At 38.2% G+C, this 23,246-nt stretch overlaps 1 protein-coding gene across 1 annotated transcript in view; it reads right to left on the bottom strand.

Moving 5' to 3' along the window:
* The window catches only part of fstl5 (follistatin-like 5), a 92,710-nt gene that overhangs the window by 45,279 nt on the left and 24,185 nt on the right, over positions 1-23,246 (bottom strand). Inside the window, exon 4 of the mRNA XM_077577249.1 lies at positions 14,489-14,737. Within this exon, the coding sequence (XP_077433375.1) occupies positions 14,489-14,737 (249 nt within the window). The remainder of the gene's footprint in view (positions 1-14,488; positions 14,738-23,246) is intronic.

A 23,246-nucleotide genomic window follows, 5' to 3' on the forward strand; every position in this document is an offset into this window, starting at 1 on the left:
CTCGGTGCACAAGCATATTATGTTCGCCTTCATCTGACCATTAGCGTGGATTTTAAACAAAGAAGAGCCAAAACATCCCTTGTGAAAATTTAACTACACTAAAAAACTAGCCACCAGAGGGTGCTAGAGCTGCACAAATGGAAATCAACAGATGTGATGCTTTTAATATCGTGACATGACAAAGACGATATTGTGGCAGTTTTAATATTGCAATATAACGATATTGCCGTTATTGTTACATCCCTAACAAGGACAACAACAATTTGATCATTTCTAAGAAAAGAAAAGTTGTAAACCAAAGACGAGAAAGTATTTTTCCTAAAAAAAAAAAACCATCATTTTTTTTTAGGGGAAAAAAACATTTGCAGAAGGAAAGTTAAACACGATTAGTCATTTTTCAGCGAAAAATGTCTTTCAGTCAACTTTATTTTAACCCTGCTTCCGTCATTGCTAATTATAGCCGCTAATTTGTTAGCTAGCATAACTCATTCACTGACAGCTATTTTCACTGAAGCGACCCCATTAGCTCCCGGCTGTTTTACTGGATTTTGACTGATTTTGCAAAGCCCACAGAATATTCTGTTCTATTGCAATGAAAACATGGAACCTACCAAAAGAAAGATTAGAGTCTCTTCTTTCGTCAGGAAAATAAAGTATATTTCTATCTGTTTCCGTTTTGAAGCAATTAGCATTAGAATAGAGCTAAGTTTCATCATTATTCACAAATCTGTTTAAAACTGTTAGGGAAAACAGCTTTTTGCAACATGGCCCTGGTTGCTCTCTTATACTCTGCTGCCACCTGTTGGACGTTTTTGTAATAACTAGCATTGCTTCAACCATTCTCCTCAGTTTAGAGGCTACATCAAAGTATGAATATGTCTTTGGGAGCGTGGTAATATTTAAAATAGAACGTATTTATAGGTTTTTGGGAGCAAATGAGTTAATGATCAACAAAAAGGGGCGTTCGTCATTGACGGAATGTTAACCTCTGAAATGCCACAATCCAAAGAAATGAAGCAACTGGACATCTATCAGTCTGGAAATTCCTAAAGCTTTAGCACTTGATGGTGGGAGCTAGCATCCACAAATATCGACGTTTCTCCTTCTGAGTGATGTCGTTGTCTTGTAATGAGCAGCGCAGGTACAAGACAAGGCGGGGGCGCGTTGTCTTAGTGAGCGGACGCAAAGCTTTGAGCTGTGAAAGGCGTAAAAAGTGTTTGGCGATGGCTTGCCCGTGACGGGACTGTTGTGACTCCCTTGACAAGCGTCGGCGCCACACAAGTTGCCCGCTTCGCAAATGGCACACTGAATAAAAGATAAATGGCTGTCGGCGGACCCTCGGGGACGTGAAGGTCACGGCCGTCACGGTGCGGCGCACACGCGGACTCATGCACGCGTGCTCCGAGGTACAGTAGCTGCCATCACAGGCGTTTCTTTCTCAAAGTGGAGGAATTGAGGAATGTGTGATGTTGTGTTTGTTTGCATCTGCTTCCACCGACAGTGAAAACCAGTTTAACAATTCAGTTTATGAACTAGGTTTTTGAAAACATGATTCTTCTCATACGATTACGACAATTTTCTTGAAAAAAAAAAAACTTGGATTAATAATAAAAAAAAAAAATTCTCAGATGTTTTCTTATGGAAATCTGACTTGATTCTTGTAAGATCGCAGCCTTTGCAGCTTAAAATGGCCTTTAATACGACTGACTTTTTACTCAATAAAATAGAGGTTTAATTTTTTACCCCCCTAAAAATGACAACCTCTTTTCTCGAAACAATTTGGCTATTTAGTGTCCTAAAATTTAGCGTGCAACACTGCAAATTTTGGTATAAATCCGATACCAAGTAAATACAGGGCCAGTATCGCCGATATCGATAATTTTAGAAAATGATGGTATATCTTTTTTTCAATTCAATTCAAAAAATGTATTTCATTCTTTAAAAGGAAAAGAAATGAAAGGGGACAGAAGGAAGAAAAACTTGTGTGTGTGTGTATATATATATATATATATATATATATATATATATATATATATATATAAATAAAGGTAGCTGTATCATCAAATTGCTTATTCACAATCAATTTTTAACCTTTAAGTGTTTTGTGCTGTTTCATTACAAAATTAGGACAAAGTTTATTGATAAATAGAAAATACTTTATCATTGTTTCACCCTCCCAGAAACATTCCAACCATAACAAAATATTTTTTTGCGATTCTCAAACAAAGTGATCATAGGAAAAGAAATTATACAAATACTTTATCGTATACTGTTCAGAATTATTATTTTTTTTAATTCTGCCTTCATCGCTTATTTTTCAACATAAACAAGATTAGTTAGTAAGTTAAAGATTATCATGCAACAACAAATATAAAACAAAAAACAAGATACCAAACGAAACCAAAAAATCTTTTTCAAGTTCAATACTGTGTTCATGCAATCTACAACTAAGATGAGATGCTAAGTCACGTGAGGGGCGGAGGGAGAGCGGGAGCAAGTCTACCTGTGGCCACTGTGATATGCCTCTTATCTGTTTGACCAAAACGCAGCAGTGACTAAAAGAGCAAACTGAAACTAAACTGCTAGAACAATATTACAGTGGCAGTATCCATACGACTTGGTATCGATAATATCAATATTTGGATCGATCCGCCCACCACTACTAAAATTACAACCTTTTTTTCTTAAAAGTCTGTAACATGCATCACTGCCACCTACAGGCCTGGAGTGGAATCATAACAATTACCCGCCATCCTTTGAAGACTCCTCAAACAGTGGAGAAAAATTGCCTGTGATGTGTATGATTTTATTCAATTAAATATGAATATGTGAATAATTCAGGGAACAGGAACAAAAGGGAGAAACAAAGGGTAAAAAAAAATGATGTGTATGGTTTTGCTCAATTAAATATTTACATAAGTCACAGGGTACATAAAAAATTTGCCATGTGTGATTTTAATGTTTTTGGTTCACGGGTGCTTGAAATGGGAGCGATGCTTTGTTGAAAATCAGCTGCATCGGAAAGATAGACAGCTTTTGATTTTATCTGGCGAAGAAAAATAAGATAGCTGGAAAATGGCTAATGCACGTGATCCATCCACACAAAAGCAGGTGAAGGTTGTGAAGACGCGTCCGCTTTACGACTCCCAGCGGAGCTCTTTGGTGTAATAGCACATTTATTCGCACATGAAACTTTATTTATATCCATCTAGGATTTCAAATTGTGAAGAAACATCCTGTTCCTTCTTTTTAACTGGAGGACGTGCGCCGTCATGGTGACAAATGTTTGCTGTCACAGACAGAATTCCACAGGGAACCTGCTTTGTCCCTGTAGGATTCTCGTTGTCTTGTCCATCTTCAATTATGCAAACATGCTCAACATTAAGGCAAGGGTGAAGTCAGATTTACAAAGTAGTCTTACAACAGCAAAATAAAGTTACTTTTTCCAAGATAAAAAGACTTTTACTTTATTCTAATATTACTTTTTACTTGAAAATAAAATACAAATTTATTCTTATAATACAATGCCTTTTTTTCCTTAAATTTCGGGTTAAAAATTGCTTTACTTGAATAATTACAACTTTTTTGAAAGTTCTCTCACAATGAAGCCAATAGATGCCTTTTTTTAGTTAAAAAAATATATTAAAAATTTAAAAATATATATCCAATTTTCACAAACCCCCAACCCCAAAAAAGACTTTAAAATTTACAGCTTTTTCCTGCAGAATATTATTTTTGTAAGGAATTTCCCACTGAAATACTGTATCGGTACATCGTTATTTTTCGACTGCATTGTGACGAGCAACCATTTCCGCAAAAAGAAGCAGTTTGCAACTGACAATAGACGCAGCATTTATTATTTAAATACAACTTTCTATCTTGAAAAAAAAAAAAAATATATATATATATATATATATATATATATTTTTCCTATATGCAATTTGACACTGATAAGGCAGTCTAAGTCTCTCTTTTTTTTTTATGCCGCCTCATACAAAAGCGAACAATACGGCATAAGGTCATAATACGAAGGGCGTACCACTATTCAAATCCCACCTTGCTCTTCCCCTTTCTTTTCTCTCACGAAAAAGCGGCGGCTCAGCAGCCGAGGGCGAAACCCGAGTCGCGAGCTGCGCATCCGCCCGTGGCCTAGGTCGCCATCCATCAGCATGCTGACAAGCGAACCGACCCCAAGCGCAGGTCACTGATGGCAATCTTGAAGGGCGAGCGCCGGCCGCGACACCTGAGCTCGGCCGTAAAGCGACGCGAGACGTCGCACGTTTACAGGTCACGTCAAAAGCGACATGTTTTATCTACTAAGACTAGGGCCCAACTGATATGGATTTTTCTTGCGGTTCCAATATTTGGCGGAATAAAATTCAGATAACCGATTAATCGGATGATTAATTACCTCATTCATTCCCAACTATTTTCACTGGAGCAACCCCCTTCGCTCCCGGTTGTTTTACTGGCTTTTGACTGATTTTGCAAGGCCCACAGAATTTTGTGTTCTACTGCTATAAAAACATGGACTCTAACAAACGAAAGATTAGAGTCTCTTCTTTCATCATGAAAAAAAAGTATGTTTTTATATGTTTCCGTTATGCAGCAAGTTTCATCTATATTCACAAATCTGTTTATAAATGTGGGGAAAAGAGCTTTTTGCAACATGGACCTGGTTGATCTCTTATATACTCTGCTGGCATTTTTTGTAATAACTATCATTGCTTTAAGGGACCTCCTCAGGTCAGAGGCTGCATCAAAGTCTCCTGTATGCTCTAGCATTAAACAAAAACATATAAATACGTCTTTGGGACACTTGAATCATTTAAAATAGAACACATTTATACGTTTTGGGGAGCAAATGAGTTAAAAAATATATAAGGAAGAAAATAACTTATTTTTGATCCCTTAACGTTCATAACAATAAAGATATGAATTAAAGGTGGAACATTTTGTTTTACAAAACTTTGTCCCAACAAAGAAAAATCGGCAAAAAATCAGTTCTTCTTGATTTTGTCAGGCATCAAATGATTGCATCCTCTGCTGCCTTTATTTTCATCATGTTTATTTATTTTTAAAAATATAACAATGCAATTGTGGCCCTTTACTCCGTCGGCCGCATTAGTCGTGAGCAACGATGTGTCAAGTTGACTAGTTGACGACTGTACTTTATCTCGCAAGCCTTCCTTCACACTTGTGTTCACTTCCACAAACGCCCGAGCAACATCTTTCATTGCGGCCTCGTAAAGCAGCTCAGACCCCATCAAAGCGGCCGTGTGTTGATTACTATAAATAACCTTTATTGGTACTTGAAGGGACTGAAAGAAAAACGCGGGCGTAGCGCTCAGGTTGATGTTGCCGGCACCACAAATAACAACACGCTTGCTTCTCGGCGGGGGATGGAATCATTCCTGGGATGAACTGTCGCCTGCTCGCCGCTTGATTTACAGACTTAATAAGGTCCGCCTCTATGCTGGACAAGCGAGGGACTTGCATGAATGCTATGCAATTCAGACACTTTTTTTTTTTTTACAGTGCGATCAAGAACTCAGAAAGTTTTCCCCCCAAAAAACAAGAATTTAAAGTTGGCTTGACTGATTTTATATTATTATGATATTTTATAAGAGCATTTCATATATATATTAAGGGTGTCATGCAATGAATTTTTTTCAATCGTAATTAATCGCATGACTTCAATAATTAACTCATGATTGCAAATTGTATATCTGTTCTAAATGTACAATAAAATGTTTTCATACTCTCGTTAACATAAAAGTGGAAAAAAATGTTAAACTAATAGAAATATGGCTACATCTTTTATTCATTGATACAGTAATAATAATTCATAAAATTTAGTTAAAATTAAAAAGATGTACTGTACTGTATAAAAAAAAAACGAGTGTGGTATTGATTGTGTTGGTTATTTTTCTGCCACTAGATGGCATAATTGCATTTGTCAGACGTTGGTGTCAGCTCAGTGCATTTTTCTTTGCATATTATCAAATATCTAATCTTTAAAATGAAGCAACTTGAACGTGAAATTCTACAAATGTTTAAAAGTGTAAAACACAACTTGGCCCCAGTCTCCACAAATATGTACATTATTACTAAATGTATTACTGCAAAATTTTGACGTGGACATGTCTGCTGTGTCGCGTGTTGCGATTCGAATTTCCCCAGTACATGGTTTCCCAAGCAAGGCTCGTTAAAAAAAAAGTGACATTAAAGGAAATTAAAATTTTAATTTCATTTAAATTAACACACTCATTTTGACACCCGTACTATATATATAAATATATATATATATATATATATATATATATATATATTGCACACACACACAAAGCACATCCTTGTAGGAGGCGAACTGGCAAAAACACAGATTATCATGACGCCTCTCGAGGTTGACTGGTAATCGTCTCTGAGGTCAGCAGCAGGTGAACACACACACACACACACACGCACGAGCGCACTCTCATAGCATCATCATCACCATCCATCCGAGCGCAAAGTGATGTAATCCCACAGATCTAGTTCGCCGCACGTGGCATCCTCCTCAGCCTTCATCGATCGCCTCCTAAAGCCGTCGACTTGACAAAAAGGCGACGCTAACTCCGAGTGTCACCGTCTCGCAAGCTGTGCCTTTTTTATATTTTATCACCTCTGCCCAAGTGGCTTTGTGAGATGGCTTAGCATACTTCCTCAAATAGTGTGAATGCAAAAAAAAAAAAAAAAAAAGACTGGAGGCAAATCAGATGACTTTCTGTTGTTATTGCACTTTGAGATGTCCTCCCAGGTGCAGTCCAAAAATGTGAATCTTCAATCGGATGCAAAAGGAGACGGCTGGAGCCAACATTCAAACCAAATTCAAGACAAATATGCTCACCACCAATGGAGGTAACTTCATTTGTATTGTAATCACGGAAATATGGGTCACGGCATTCATTTTACTGGGTGTTTGTTCCAAGGCCAAGTCCTGAGGGACAGCACATCCTGCCTTCCCGGAGTGCAGCTCGTAGATAAATGACGTTGTCGTCCTCCCGCTGCCAAGTGGGAGGACGACGCGGCCGAGCTGGCTGCCAATTACGGCAGATGACTCCATACATCAGCAAACATTTCGATTTCCCACCATTCATCCGGCAAGATCAACGAATGCGCCTTCTGGACGTCAATATTTGACGTCCCGTTGACCTGAATACACCGTCGACCCTGCAATCTCGGTGTCCGTCTAGCTATACGTCATCTATCTCTTCATCCATCTTTCTGTTCGATTAGGCCTGTTTGGCACGCGTAATTAGATGGTTGACTTTAGGTAGCGTTGTGACTTTGTCTCTTGCTATGGCCTTGCCTATCTATGCCATTCTTTGGCACGCTTGAATCCAGTAAGAAAAAATACATTGCATATATTACAAAATATTTTTAATGATTACATTGAACCTATGTAATATACCTTTAAGGCCGGCAGATACATTAATTTCATTCAATTTATTCAATTCAATTATTTCTTCAAGTCAAGAAATCATTAACAATCCCATTAATTACAAATGTCATTCAGTCTTTTAAGTCAATATTTTTTGACTTAAAAAATATTTTTAATGGTGCATGAAAATGCTAGCAAATATAATTAAAGAAAACTGCCATCGAATAATTTAAAAATGTCATAGATCATGTTGAAAATGATCATTAAATGCTACCTAATAAATCAAATGCAATGCACAGTAGATTTAAAAATGAAAATTCTATATATAAAAAACAGTCAAGTAAATAAATATCATTAAAGAAATATGAATGTCTAAGTAAGTAAAAATGTCCATAACTAAATAAAGTCAAATAAAACTGCTACTAGATTAAATGATCGTTTAAATAATTATAAAGGCCATAAAATAACTCAAAAAGCAATTAAATGAATAACAAATCAACTAAATAAATTAAAATTAACCCTTAAAAATGCATAAAATTAATTATTTAACTAAAAAAAAAAAGTCAACTAAAATTAAACAAACAAAACTGCCATCATATAATTTAAAAATGTCATAGATCATGTTAAAAATTATCATTAAAAAGGTTCAATATAATGGCTAAATACAGTATATTTCACAATGTAATAATTTTGATGTATTATATCACATTTTAATAAAATGTAATATTTTAATATTCAAGCCTATCTCACAGCCTATTGTGTCATTATTAATGTTATTAAACCAGTCATGAAAGGATCTCTTGGACTTCCGACGTGGTCTCCGTGCCGATTTGAACTCGTGCTATGATATGTCGGGAACTTTTAAAATATCTCAATGATAATTTTATAAAAGGTATAAGAAAGGTCACACTTCAGTTCCCGAGTACAGTTTAATTAGACGGGAGCGAAGTCTTTATTATACGAGGACAGGCAATGGTGAGTGGACTATTCATAGCTTTGATATGAGAAAGACGCCCACGGTACGACGACCCGGTCGAAGCTCTCTTCTCCTCCTCCTCAAGTGTGTGGTAGCAAAGACATGAGCGGTGGCGCACTAAAGCGTTTTTAAAAACGGATGACATCGAAACAAAAGCCTACAAGCTACTCAAATACAAAAAAAAATACTAACTGTGGCAAGTCATGAAATCATTTTGCGCAAATTGCAAAGCCAGAGTTGACGTTGCTCTCCCACGAACACAATGAATGCATAAGATAAATATTACATCCACCAAAAAAATTTTTGTATTTTTAGGTCATTTTGAACAAACAAACAAAAAAATTATAATTGAAAATCAACTTCCGCTTGACTTTTGATCTGTGTCAAATTTGATACAAATCAAATCACAATGCTATAACGGTCAAACATATAATAATAGACATATCGAACATATTAGTATTTCCAAAAATCGGAAAAAGAACATTTCCCACTATTAATAGGTGTCTCTCCTTTCTCATTTGGGGCAAGGTCGCTGAAAAAGCCATCAGCTGGGTGACATTGCCCTCTAATGGATTATCCGTGCAATGCAGTGTCATATCATATGTCAGGGTTTTAATGGGAAAAATAAATGATACTCATGAAATAGAGGGCTCAAAATGTCTTGTATCTAATATGATACGTTTGGCGTTATAGGGCTAAAGTCGCACACAAGTACGGAGTTCCAAGTTCTGCCAAGAATGACAAGAGTTCAGTTCTGTGAGCATCAAAAGAGTAACAGTTTTGCTCTTTCCTTTTATTTTTTTTTAAGCAGTTTAATCGACAACATTGTACGAATCAAAATTTGGCGCTGAAATCAGGCAACAGCAACCGATTTTCGTAGAGATGAACACATGCGCTAGAGCGTAAAATCTGGCTAATCTTAAATTTTTATGCCGAGGCGAGTCGAGTTTGAGAATTTTAATTTTGGAATTTGGCAGACCATATTGCGCCTTGCTAAGTGTTCCAGCAGACTGAGGGTGTTTTTGTCTTTGCAACTTTACCCCAACACAACTTTACACAGTGATCACACCCACAACGGCAAAAATGCATATTTCTACCTCCGCCCTTCTAAGAAAATGTCCAGATTGCGCACAAATAGACTGCACTTTGTGCTAGACTTATACTGGGCTGCTGTAGCTAACATTGGCTAGTTTGCATGCTAGCTAGTATGGCTAGCGTTGCTATTTTGTGAACGCTGGCTATGCGTCATTTGTGACTATTTATAGGCACGTCGAGTCGGGGTGGTATTAATCAAGTGAAGCGACAAACTCCTCCTTAAAGACACTTGACATTTGTATGACGGTTAACAGATAAAAATGTGATTCAAAACATTGCCTGTACGGTAAAAGAAGCTCTTACGTCCATGTTTAATGCTACGCAGACACTTCCTGTAATGACTGTCAATGAATTGAGTGCATCGACGTCACGAACGTCTCACTCGATGCTTCAGGGATGGAACAAACATCCGAGACGCTTAATCGGCCAATTTGTCATATGATTGTTTGGGCTCGGCGCAAAGAATAATGGGCCCATCCCGCGCCCCGTAATGAACATGCAAATCGATACGGCGAGGTCTCAAGCCCGGCGCGCTATAAATAAGCCTATTGATCACGTACGCGCAAACGCGCTCGTCGTCTACCCTGCATCAGCCTGCAAGCAAATAAGATTACAGGCTTGTCAGATTGAGATGTAAAGTGTAAATGATTGAGAATGCTGTATGTGTTTTCTCTCGCCAGCAAGTGTATATCAAAGGCGTGTCGAATCGATGCATGAAATATTCATTGAAGGAAAAAGAAGAGCAAAGTATGGACGGCTTACAAAAAGGTAAACATTTATACGAGTCGACGGCTTTAAATGTACAGTGAGGGGTGACGGGGCTAAAGTGTACCACTAGTTTCACTGTGATTTAGCGTTACGTTAGTCGATGTGCTGTTGAGGTTTTTTTTTTCTTTTCTTCTTTTTTGAATAAATAGTGAATTTTAACCTGCTTTTAAACTACAACATTAAAGTACAGAAAAACACAAGCTCCTTCGAGCACACGTGAAATCGTCACACAGGAGATGCCTGCAGGATGATCTCATAATGAACCACCAAGTGCCCACAAGTCATTATAGGAGAGCAAACTGTCCCGTCCCCCCCCCCCCTGTCTCCACGGGGACAGACAGACAGACACCTCGTTACGGCGGAGGCTCTCTCGAGGCTTGGGCTTGTTGTTGTTCATGTTCTTGTTGGTGCTACCTGGGGAGTTTGAAGCGACACCTTTCTGCAAAGATGCTAATTGCTCGTTTCAGTGCTGTTTGAAGCAAACATGCAGCATTCAGTCATTTCGCATTTGCACGCACGCACACTGCACATTCTACAATGTCAAAGAAAAAAAAAACATTCACATCCAATGCGAACTAATAAGATGCCTCACCTCAAATACAGTTTACACATTTTGTTTTAAATTCCAGTTTCACTTAACCTAACTTGACTAGTGATGAATATTGATTATCAGTTTTCCTCACATCCGGTGGGTGCATTAAAAATAAACATCTACCTTCAAATGATAAATACCTACTTTTTCCCTATAGAAAAAAAACCGTAAAAAAATTATAAGATGACTCGCGATAATTGTGTATTTCGACAAATATACACCTCACCTCAAATAAACTCCTCCGTTGACTTCAGTTTTCACTGACACAAAACTAAATTGTGTCCATTGAGAAAAAATGTAGGCCTAATTGATGCCCCAAATTTGTGGAAATATTTTTAACATAGTCATAACATGGCAAATCAATCACTGGGTGCATTAAAAAATTTAATAAAATACAAATCAATGCCTCCCCTCAAATGTTCTCTCCAAAAATTTAAAAATAAGACCGTTCACGTCATTCAATTGGAACTCATTGTATTGACATATCACAACTACACGCATAAATAATACCTGCCTCCACACATCCAAACATATTTTCCTCTCCAAAAATAATAATAATAATAATAAAAGATTTGTCACATAAGTTGACCAATTGAACAAATATGTGCCTTACCTCAAACAAACAGTTTTGTCCTGCACCATTTTTTTCTGTTTCAAACTCATTGATATAAACTCATTGCATTAAAATCACAACTAGCTACATAAATAATGGATGCCTCCCCTTAAATATATTTTCCCTCTCTAAACTACCAAAAAAATATTCAAAAGACAATTCACATTAATCGACCAATTCAACAAACATGCGCTTCACCGCAAATCACCAATTTTGCCCGACCCCGCCCTTTTCTGGCTGCATAAAATAATAAAGACCTCACCTGAAATAAATGCCATGCAGTCAGAGCGCAGAGCGGTAAAGCGTAACATGAGCTTGTCAAATCCTCCTCTGGACTAACAAGAGCCTTCAGTCAACAAGTCAGAACCAGTAGTAGCAACACCTCTTTTTTTTTTTTTTTTTTTTTGCAGAAACAACTCAGATGCTAAGCGTCGCCATCCTTTCAACATAAAATTCCATTTGTGATTCTCCTCTCATATAGTATGTTAATGGCTCTCCTTCTGTATTTATGCATGTCTTTTGGATTGCAGGCCATGTAAAGTGCCAGAGGGGGACTGTGAATATGGAAATCCCATGCAAACGCCGCAGTACAAATATCTTGCTATATGCATAATGTGTTGTTTTTGGGCATTCTATCATCGCAAATACACGCGGCTGCGAGTTATCTGTTATATAGGCAGAGCACATCTGCCTCATTGTGGATTAAAACATGATGATTTATTCATCTGGTCACTATCATATTTTTGTAAAAAGGGAGTCAGCTTGAGGCATTGGGAGCACGAGCACGTACTGATATCAAAACCGTGTTTGCCGTGAGGCGCCCGTGGACATTTTGGATTGGAAAGAAGATTTTTACGCTGCAGGGGTGGAAAACTTTGACTTGAAGCTTTACAGTCAAACACAATTTAGCAGCATGAAGTTTGGTGTACTCTCTATCATGAGCACAGACACACACAAAAAGGCACAGGAAGTCTTTTTTATCCTTGGTTTGATCATTGTGAAAGATCCTTGAAAGATAAACTTGTAAAATATTTTTGTCTCATCGATCGCTACTGAAAAGATACATGAAGTTTGACATTTTGGGTTGAAGATCCCTATTTTCACCATTTGGGGTTAAAATGGACATTTTAGACCTATTTCTGATTGCTACCACATTTGAACGACATACTGGACAGATGCATGATGCTACATGGTGACATTTTATAGCTTTAGTGATTAAAATGTCTTCCATTATCCTTTAAAGTGAGCCAGTTTTGCATTCGCCACTACTCAAACACGGCACATTTACCTTCAGAAGGTTTTCATCGAGCAAGTATCACCACTTTTGGATTGATTGACAGCCACTTTGTTCCATTAGCGCCGGCTCATATCAAGACACTTCCCGCTGTGCTAATCTAACGTTACAAGTGCAATGTCTCGTCTCTTCCTACTTTAACTGCAGTTTAGCGTCATCCCGTAATGTGTTGTTTCAGCAAGCTCCATAAAAAAGCCTTTGACCGGCGTGTGAAATCACATCATCAACTTTACTGGAGCGTTGCCGTTTTATCCAGTCCATAAGTCAGAAAGGCCCAGACTCTGCACTTTTCTCTTAACTGCATGCCAGAATTGGAACCTACTTCCAACAGTACCAAAGATTAGACGGGAAGCCAGTAATGATGGTTGGGAGGCTGCCAAACAGACGAGTTGAGCAGCCGACGTTTGGCCGTTGATCAGTCTGTCGCTCGATGAGTGTAATGTTTGTGTTCTACATTGAAAAGTCAAGGTTCAAGGTCAAACGGAACCCTTTCTTATAGCTGTGCAATTTGTAAATCGTATATCTTTTTTTTTTTCCTGGAGAGCTCAGTATTGTTCATACGGTAATTTTACCGATTTGACATCATCATTGCTCTCCTTTTTTTTTGTTTTATATATTTTATTTATTTTTTGTATGTGGGTGATTATATGTGTGTGTGCTCGCGTGCGTGCGAGTGAGTGTGTATTCATTAGTTCACCCAAAACCCACCGAAAAAAAATAAAATCCCATACCGCTCACCCAAACCGAACACCTCCAGCCAGAGTTGCGAGGCCGCCAGGAAACCCGAGGAAGGACCAAAGAAAGGAAAGCGAAATCCAGCACCGACCAGGCACCACCCACCAACCAGGCCACCAACCAGAGTCCCCCACCAACCCCAGAGACATCCAAACGTCGTATAAATAAATAAATCGTATATCTTAGTATTGTAAGTTGTGCTGAAAATCGTAAAAATGGTATGCCGGTTGAATGCTACAACCTCAGTTACATAATTGTATAAATTCAGTGTGCTTATGTTGTCCAAATAGTACAACTTGGGAGGCAAATTTGATACATCCGGTCACAATGCTATAACGGTCAAAAATATAATAATAGACATATCAAAACATATTAGTATTTCCAAAAATCGGAAAAAAAACATTTCCCACTATTAATAGGTGTCTCTCCTTTCTCAAGAGAAAGAATGACGAGAGTTCAGTTCTGTGAGCATCAGAAGAGTAACAGTTTTGCTCTTTCCTTTTATTTTTTTCAAGCAGTTTAATCGACAACATTGTACGAATCAAAATTTGGCGCTGAAATCAGGCAACAGCAACCAATTTTCGTAGAGATGAACACATGCGCTTGAGCGTAAAATCTGGCTAATCTTACATTTTTAGGCCGGGGCGAGTCGAGTTTGAGAATTTTAATTTCGGAATTTGGCAGACCAAATTGCGCCTTGCTAGGTGTTCCAGCAGACTAAGGGTGAGCTATTTAGTAGCTTCAATTTCAAAATGAAGTCGTTAGTGAGCATTTTGGAGTTAACCAATGACATTTATGCACGGAACTCTCCGGACACGCACTTCTGAAGCGCCTCGTGTTGGCATATTGCCCGTATTAGCGAAAATCCCACCATAATCCAGTCGGAAAGGCTACTGGGACATCATCAACATCCGTAAAGGTTACTATTCATTGCATACAATATCCAACCAAAACCCACGTATCCTTCGCTAAAGGTCACATGAGCTCCCTACCTTTGTAGAAACAACCTTCGCCGTGAACGATGGTAATCCTGCGATGTTCCGAGCAGGACGCGCGGTGCAGCTCGCAGTGGTTGGGGTAAAGCTTCCCGTCGGAGCCGCACACGGGTTTGTAGCGAGGTTTGCAGTGATCCAAGCAGTTGCACTCCCCTTGGCCCGTCTGCGGGTTTACGGTGCAGCGGCGGCCCAGGCCGCAGTATTTGTGCTCGCATGGATGCGGGTCGCTGTGGTGGACCATCAAACCTGGAAACACACGAGGGAAGCAATAGTTAAGATGTGGACTTGGGCAATGTCGGCACGGATCAGATTGTACAGTTGAAAAAAATATTAACAGATGGTCATACAGGATGAATATACATGCCAATTCATAAAGAACATATTTGCTTGACTAAGTCAACAGCGGGACTTTGATTCAAGACTGGAAGAAGGCAAGACCAAGTACAAGACTTTGAGAGGTTGAGAACAGGTCACAACCAAGACTTTGCGAGATAAAGACAAAGTCAATGTCAAGACTTGAAGGAGCAGAGACCAAGTACAAGATTTTGGGGTGTTGAGATTGAGTCATAGCCAAGACTTACAAGGGTTTAAACTGAGTGAAGACAAGGAGTCTAAGGGGTTGAGCAAAGTCAAGACCCAAGAACAAGTTACTCCTAAGATTTCCAGGAACTGACGAAGAAGTCAAGTTCAAGAGATTGACCATTTCAGACCGATGTAAGCAATTGCGTTAAGATCAAAATCCTACAATTCATAGGGGAAGTACTGCTATCCCTCCAGATTTGGTTTTGACTAGTCTTAAGAGCTTTAGACCTAGCCTAGACTAAAACTTGATGGCAAAGTATTTGAGGGGTTCAAAGCAGGTCAAGACCAAGACATTTAGGGTTTTAAACCAAGTCAAGATAAACACTTGACTTGGATTGAGACCAAGAAAAGAGCCAATACCAAGTTAAAATCAAGGCTATGAGGGGTTGTGACTGTGTCAAATTCATTTTAATTTTGATGGGTTAAAACATGTCAAAAATCAATATTTTGAGGACTTAAGTCCAAGTCAAAACCATGAAAAAACTTAATTGACAATTTCAAGGTCAAGATTTTGAAGAGCAAAGACTTTTTCCTTTTTGTAAGTTTATCTGAATGAAGACTGATGAGTCCACCAAATCTGCGTTTGGTTCCGACAAGTCGTAATGGTCACAACTCCAACGCAGTCACCAGACAGGACAGTGTGATTGACAGGCCGATTGATGATCTGATGTCAAGATCAGTTAAGATTTGTTTATCACAGAGCCAAAAGCACATGGAAGGCTAAAGCTGCTGCTTTGGACCTGGTCCTATCTGGTCATTTTTAGGGAATCTGCCCACCCCTAATCAATAAAACATGCTATTTTGTGTCTTTCACATCTGCCATTCATGAAATTGAATATCACTACAAAGGCTCCTCGGGGGTATCGACTTCAAAGTTGACAAAAATCACACAGATTTGTTGTCTTTATGATCACAGATAATAGAAGACACAAATCCATCTAAACACAATCCACTTATCCCCCCCCCCATGCCAGATGTACCTTTTTGGGCCAGTAAATTCCACATAAGTCAGGCTTGGATGGCAAAACATGCAACAAAACACAAATAGAAGCTCCACATGAAACTTCATAAATTATTTAACGTTCTCTGTTTGCTACTTTCATAAAGGTTTAAGATTTCAGCAAATGCAGACCGATTCGATTCCACAAACTAGAAAACTTGTTGTATATGTAGAAATGACAAATCTCTACAATTGGGTTTTTGCTAGTAAAGATGGCACATTTTAACCATTGACTTGAGCAAAGGATTTGGTTAGTCCATGTCAATATCAAGGCCTGAAGGAGCTGACACCAGGTCAAGACCAATACTGTAGGAACGGAGCACAAGTCAATACCAAGAATTTGAGGGGTTTAGACCAAGACTTTAACTCTTTGACTGCCAAAAACGTTATATAACGTTTAGTAAAATCCTATGGAGGAGTGCCAAAGACGTTAAAAGACGTTTATTCAAAACAGAGGTGAAACTAACCATTTTCTATTGTTGATTACTGAAAAACGGAATAAGTTAGAAACAAACTTTTTTTTCTGATGAAAGATGAGTCCAATCTTTCATTTGGTAGTATGTTTGTTTCCATAGTCCAAACACATAATTTTCTGTGGACCTTGAAAGATCAGTCAAAAATGCTTAAATCGGCTGGCACCCACGGCATCCCTTTTCTGAAAACGTCTGGCAGTCAAAGAGTTAAGGAGCAGATACCAAGAATTTGAGGGGTTTAGACCAAGTCAAAGCTAAGACTGCAAAGAGCAGAGACCAAGTCAAGACCAAGACTTTGATAGGTTTTAGATCGAGTCATGACTAAGAATTTGAGGGTTTTAGACCAAGCCAAGACCAAGAATTTAAGGAGCAAGGACCAAGTCATGACTAAAACATCGATGGGTCGAGGCCATGACTTTAAACATTTTTGCTGTACCAAAGAAACAAACACATGGGAAGGGTCAATAAATGTTTTGATGATGGCAACACAAAACCGATTGGATTGCCTTTGCATTACTTCAGATGGGAAAAATAGTTAGCTGCGCTCGCTAACATGGCAAGACTCAATTCCAGGGCGTGCATGTTGGCGTAAACAAACCGATTTGGAGCCTCTGACGTCTTCCATCTACACACACGCGCGCACACACAGGCACGCGTGCTGTGACCTGAATGGAGACAGTCGATTTGCCACTTTATTAATTCCCGCCGGCACTCCGGCGTAATGATTATTCCGCGAATTTGCGCGACGCGGCAGGAGCGAGCGTCCTGTGCCACGGGCGGGGTCATTGAAGGGCGCCCTCGTTTGTCACGGGGACGCTCGTACGACCGTCTGCTCGTCGGATGGCATCAGGGAGATGTTTGTTTCCCTGTGACGCGTTGTGTTCTTTGGTGTGCCCCGAGATTATCTAACAAGATCCAATACAAGACAGCCGCAGTATTCGTTTGAAAACATAATGCCCCATTTCTGATTGACAGTCACTACCTTAGAGGTATTTTATATTGTTAGTAGTACTTGTGTTTGTTAGTGGGTTTGTTAGATAAGACAAGAAAGCGTATGTGACCTCACTAGTCTAAACATGACATTCTGATTAATATTATATATTTGGAATATGAGTAAAGCATAAAAATCCATCTCAGGAGGGGGGGGGCATTTTGCCACTTGCCTGTCGACTTAGGGCTCAGGCAACGACCAACCACAGCTCACCTGTTTTCTGCAGCTGAGCCGTGATTGGTTGTTGCAACTGTGATGTCATCTTTAGTTGACAGCAAGTGGCAAAATGGCTGCCCTCTCATATTGATAAAACTGCTAGATTTTGCTGCTAAACTCATATTCCACTAACCCAATATCAACCAGAATACCGTATTTAGACTGTAGTGGGGCTGCATAGAATATATTATTGTCAGGAAATTTGGGGGGGGTTGACTTCCCCTTTAAAAACGGGAGTTGGAAATGTATTGGTTGTTCACCAACACGCCTTGAACAGGACATGAAGAACACAGCCAATATCATGACAACGAGACTTTCACTGATCTCAGCTGGGGTGCACAGCGGGTGTATTTTTAGCGCACCTGTTGTCATGCAAAGACGCTAATGTATGCACGGGTTTCATTAAAGACGCCACCGGCCACACATTTCTTCCTCCCCCACCGTCACGGAATCAGCACGGCGCCACTTTGCTGACAAAGAAAAGATGGAAATACGTTTTTCGACTCGGCGAAGACAAACGCCAAGCAGAGGCTGAAAAGGCAAACATCCCCCCCCTCCCCCTTTCTGGCCCCCATGCACGCGGCCCCACCCTCTGCTAATTGCTGCACCAGTGACAACACTTGCGCTCCTGCTGGCAAAAACAAGTCGTGAAGATTTTATGAGAAGCTATTTGAGGCCTAAGAGCTTTCTGCATCCCTTTGGAGGAACGCCGCTAACTTGTTCGGCTTTGAAACATTGATGATTTCCACCTCACTGAGTCTGAGTTTATTTAATTATTTTTGAAACGGGAAGGAGGTGGGGGGGGATCGACTCCATGGGGTTCAGTGTGAGGAAATTCGATGGCTGGCAACTATTTCAGGATTTATTGCATTTCAGCCTCCCCGATTAATTGCTGCTTCTGTTGTAAACTTAAAAAAAAAAAAAAATGCCTCAGCTCTAATAGTTTTGAGGCTAATTTCTGTGTTATGTTTCTCAAGAAACTTTGATTCCTTTATTCCTCTTGTTTGGATGACTCACCCGGCAACTAACGCACCACTATTTGTGGAAATGGGTTTAAAAAATGCCTCGCCTCAAATAAGCATCTGATCTATACGGTAAAAGCATCACATTTTGTTCCTCCTGGGAGGTTTTCCACTCACGGTGAAAAATAATATTCATTATTTATGTATGCTGGAGGCTATGAATGAGGCGCATTCATCTGTTTCAACTGTTCATTGTTCTAATTAGACTAATTACCATTGTGCTTAAAAAAAAAAATAGTTTGAGGAGATTATCCCGCAAATGTGTGCAGTACTATACAAACAAATATGCTTTGTTGCATAAAAGCCGTAGCAAATAATGAAACCTTTTTTAAATGGCAGGTTGTGCAAACACACGAGCAAAACACATTAACGATGAGCATAATTGGTGCGGCAGTATTTCTTATGAGACTAACTGGGAAACAGCAGTTATGTAAACAATAGCGGTCGCCTTTTCAATAATGTCTACTTTAAAAACCGTTTTCACCTCTGAGTTTTATTAACATATTTGACCAGTTTTAAGTTCAAATATTGTGTGTTGTCCAAACATGTAAACAAACGTATACAAAAAATGGACAAAATATTTAAAAAAAATAAAATAAAAATACTACACACAAAAGATACTAAATTAGAAAAACTGAAAATGATTATGCAAAAAAATCACATAAATAACTGACAAAATTACAAAAATAGCAACCAAAAAACAAAAATGATGATACAAATTACACAAGTGTCGGAAAAAACACATTATACAATTTTTTTTTAAATATTGGAATAAATTACATACAACAAAACAATATAATATCAAAAATACACACATATTGGAAAAGCTATGAACTTGTAAAATTGAAAAATTGTATAAATATGAGAAAAAAAATAAAAAATATTAACTATTATATGTATATCTGTTACATTAGAAAAAAATATATATCTATACCGATATAATCTATATAAAACTAAAATAAAAAATATCTATATATCGATATTATATATATAACAAAAGAAAAAAATGCAAATATTTGATCCATACAAGACTAGAATATTACAAACCCCAAATTCAATGTTGTTTGGGACATTGTGTAAAATGTACATAAAAGCAGGACACAATGATTTGCAAATGTTTTTCAATCTATGCTAAACTGAATACAATACACGGACAATATATTTAATGTTCAAACTGATAAACTTTTTTTGGGGCAAATATTCGTTCATTTTGAATTTGATGCCTGCGACGCGTTCCAAAAAAAGCTGGGACATCTTTACCATTGTGTTAGATTAACCTTTCTTTCTTTTTTAAGTGTTTGGGAATTGAGGGCACTAATTGTTGAAGATGTGTAGGTGGAATTCTTTGTCATCTTTGCTTGGTGTACAACTTAATTTGCTCAAGTGTGTTTTTAAAGGAAGACAGGTCTGGACTGCTGGCAGGCCAGTCTATTACTCATACTATTTTACTACCTAGCTAACCTCATTGGAATTGTGTTAGGCCTATTAGAACAGATTGGGTGAAATTTTAATTACGTTGCTTACTGTATCTCTTGTCATGAAGCTGAGTTCCACAAAAAGAGAGGAATATAGTTTTCTTGGTATGTACTGTATGTATTTTTCACATATAAAAACATTGCCGCTAGAGTCAGTCACGGATGACTAAAGCTGTCATTGTGTCACGATGCCTCTGGACATAGTGTTTGAAAACAGAGATGCGGTGGCGACAGAACAGCAGGGATTCGTGCACATGGCTGCGCTTATTTAAAGGTGCAACCCAAGAGGGGGCCCAGCCCAATGCGGAGGGTCACCGCATTTCCACTTAAATCATTCAACCTCTGTTAAATAGTATACGCATCTGTTTGCATGCAAATAAAAAAATAATAATATAAAAAATACAAATATATTACGTAGATGAAAGACTAGTAAAGTATAATGTATATACTGTACACTGTATACAAAACATTTTTTTAAATACAGATGAAAAAATCGACCAAAATATCCGCCAAAAATATTTAATGACAAAAAATACAAGATTATAAGAAAATGTTACGTACAAAAACACCATTAAAAAAATACAAATAGATAAAAACATAAAATATTTAACAAAAATTATTAGACATAAATCTTACATCATGAAAAAATATTGGATAAAAATATAGGACTGTTGGACAAAAAAATACCTGAAAATACTCACGCTAAAAAGAATATTGAGTATTGAAATAGTAGATGAAAAATACAAATACATTACATTTAAAAAACTAAACTATAACAATATTTTATGATAGCACAAATAAAGAAATACGAGTCCAAATATAAAAAGCACAAAAAATATTACACCCAAAACAATTGGTACGAAATTTGAAAATACTGGAAAAAATGCTGGAAAATACAAAAATGTTACTACAAAATTATTAGGAAAAAATACAAATAAGTTAAGTAGAAAAATCCCGAGCTCTTTAATTCAATAATAGAAAAATAAGAGACAAAATATATCAAATAAAAAAATATATATTTGAAGAAAAATACAAAAATAGCTGACTAAAATACAACCTTATTGAAGAATAAACACAAAAATAGAGGGAAAATGGTGTTGCCTGAAATGATTCAACGTCTGCTTAAATCTACCGGCATACAAATGGAACAATTACGATGGGCACGGTGGCTGACGGATGAGAAGCACGCCAACGAGTCGACGAGGCGAGTAAACAAGATCTCGTCGGAGGATGTGCCCTCAGAGGCCACGTTCAGACGCTATTACGACGAGTCTTTCAACATATTAGTCACATTGATTGGCTCCCACACTGCCATCACGGCGGCAAATATTTTCCGATTCGCCCAGCGCAATCTCCAATTATGCCGCGGCAGCTTTGTCGCGCGTAATTACGCTTCTTTTTCATTTCAAATTGCTAGTTAAAATCAACGCCGTCTTTTGAGTGCACCGCTCAAAAGGTATTGATTACATCTTTGTCAAGCACGAGATGTGCACTTTGACGGATGGATGTTGTCGTATTTAAGGAGAGGTATCATGTCATTTTTTTAGCGCTGAAGGGTTTAGGTCGATTTTTTTTCCCACCTCAATATTGCAACTGTGATTTATCATTCGATTTTTTTTCCCAAGGTCCTCTTCCCATGTCATTTTTTAAAAAAAAAAAATTCCAGTCCCCCTACTGCGATTGTGCTAAGCTATGCTAAGTGCTTGACTACAGTTATCCCTCGCCATATCAACATTTATTTTATTTTATTTTGCAGGTTCATTGTATTACAGATTTTTTAAATCATACTTATGTTGCCAATTATTCAGCATATCTGGCTACTTTGCAGTGATTAATTTTGTTTCTACAGGGATCTTTTTTTTTTTCCACTTAGCAACAGAAGCTAAAGTACGGTTAACAGTACAACTGATTTTAGTTACACAACTGCACGTCTATGATAACGTAACCAATTGAATAAAGCCTACCACTGCTACAGTAGTCAGAACAAATTGTCATACTGTACATAATTGGTGGTTAGGTTAAAGGGAGGATGGCTCTTTCAACCGCTCTCTTTTGCTCTGCTGCCACCTGCTGGCCGTTTGTGTAATAACTACCATTTCTTTTACCGTTCTTTGGAGTTGAGGGCATGCATCAAAGCCTTTTGTATGCTCTAGCATAAAAAAATAAATAAAATAAAATACGTATAAATACGTCTTTGGGACACTTAAAACATTTCAAATACAACATATACGTTTTTGGGAGCAAATTAGTTAATGGAATAAAATGTCAAATTCAACCCAAAAAAGGGGAAAAAATGTATATATACTGATAAATTAACTGTATTTTTTTTTAATTATACCATAATTTCTCTGTGAATTGACAATTTTTTTTAAAAGTGAAAATAACTACAATGTCTGCAATGTCCTACAGATGGTAGCATTCATTGTATTAGCATTTATTTTGAAAGGACATCTAATGAGCATTATGCTACACACAAAGGCTGATGCTAACAACCGGCCAGCTGTTGATCCTCATTTGCTCAATTCTACGTCACTCAACAGGTCAGGCCCACCTTTTAAAACCTGTAAATTGCTGTGGAGGCGGGACTATTTAAATCGGCCGGACTATGACATCACAGCAGGCCAGTTTGGTTGCTTGGTTGGTGGGATGGCGGACAGATGGCTGGATAAATGGACGGACAGCGAGCCAGCTTTCGGGTGGTCTGCCAAGCTAAATATTGCCTGTAAACTGATGAGTCAGGCCTTCGTGACGACTTCTCAGTGAGGGGACTCCCAATTAGCGAGCGCGCTGGCAAGCGCCTGCCATTTTGTTGCTCTTTTGTGTGACAGCCAAAGCTTTTTTGTCCTGGTGCATGACAAAAAAGTCGAAGCATGTTATTGGTCTCCATTCATTTTGCTCACAAACTCACTCGATTACATAAAAGCCTCAAGGGGTGTATGTACAGTCATTCTAATGTATTACCCCCAACTTCCAATTAGGTTATGCTTAATTGAATG

Source organism: Vanacampus margaritifer, chromosome 10, assembly GCF_051991255.1.
Source record: "Vanacampus margaritifer isolate UIUO_Vmar chromosome 10, RoL_Vmar_1.0, whole genome shotgun sequence".
NCBI lineage: Eukaryota > Metazoa > Chordata > Actinopteri > Syngnathiformes > Syngnathidae > Vanacampus > Vanacampus margaritifer.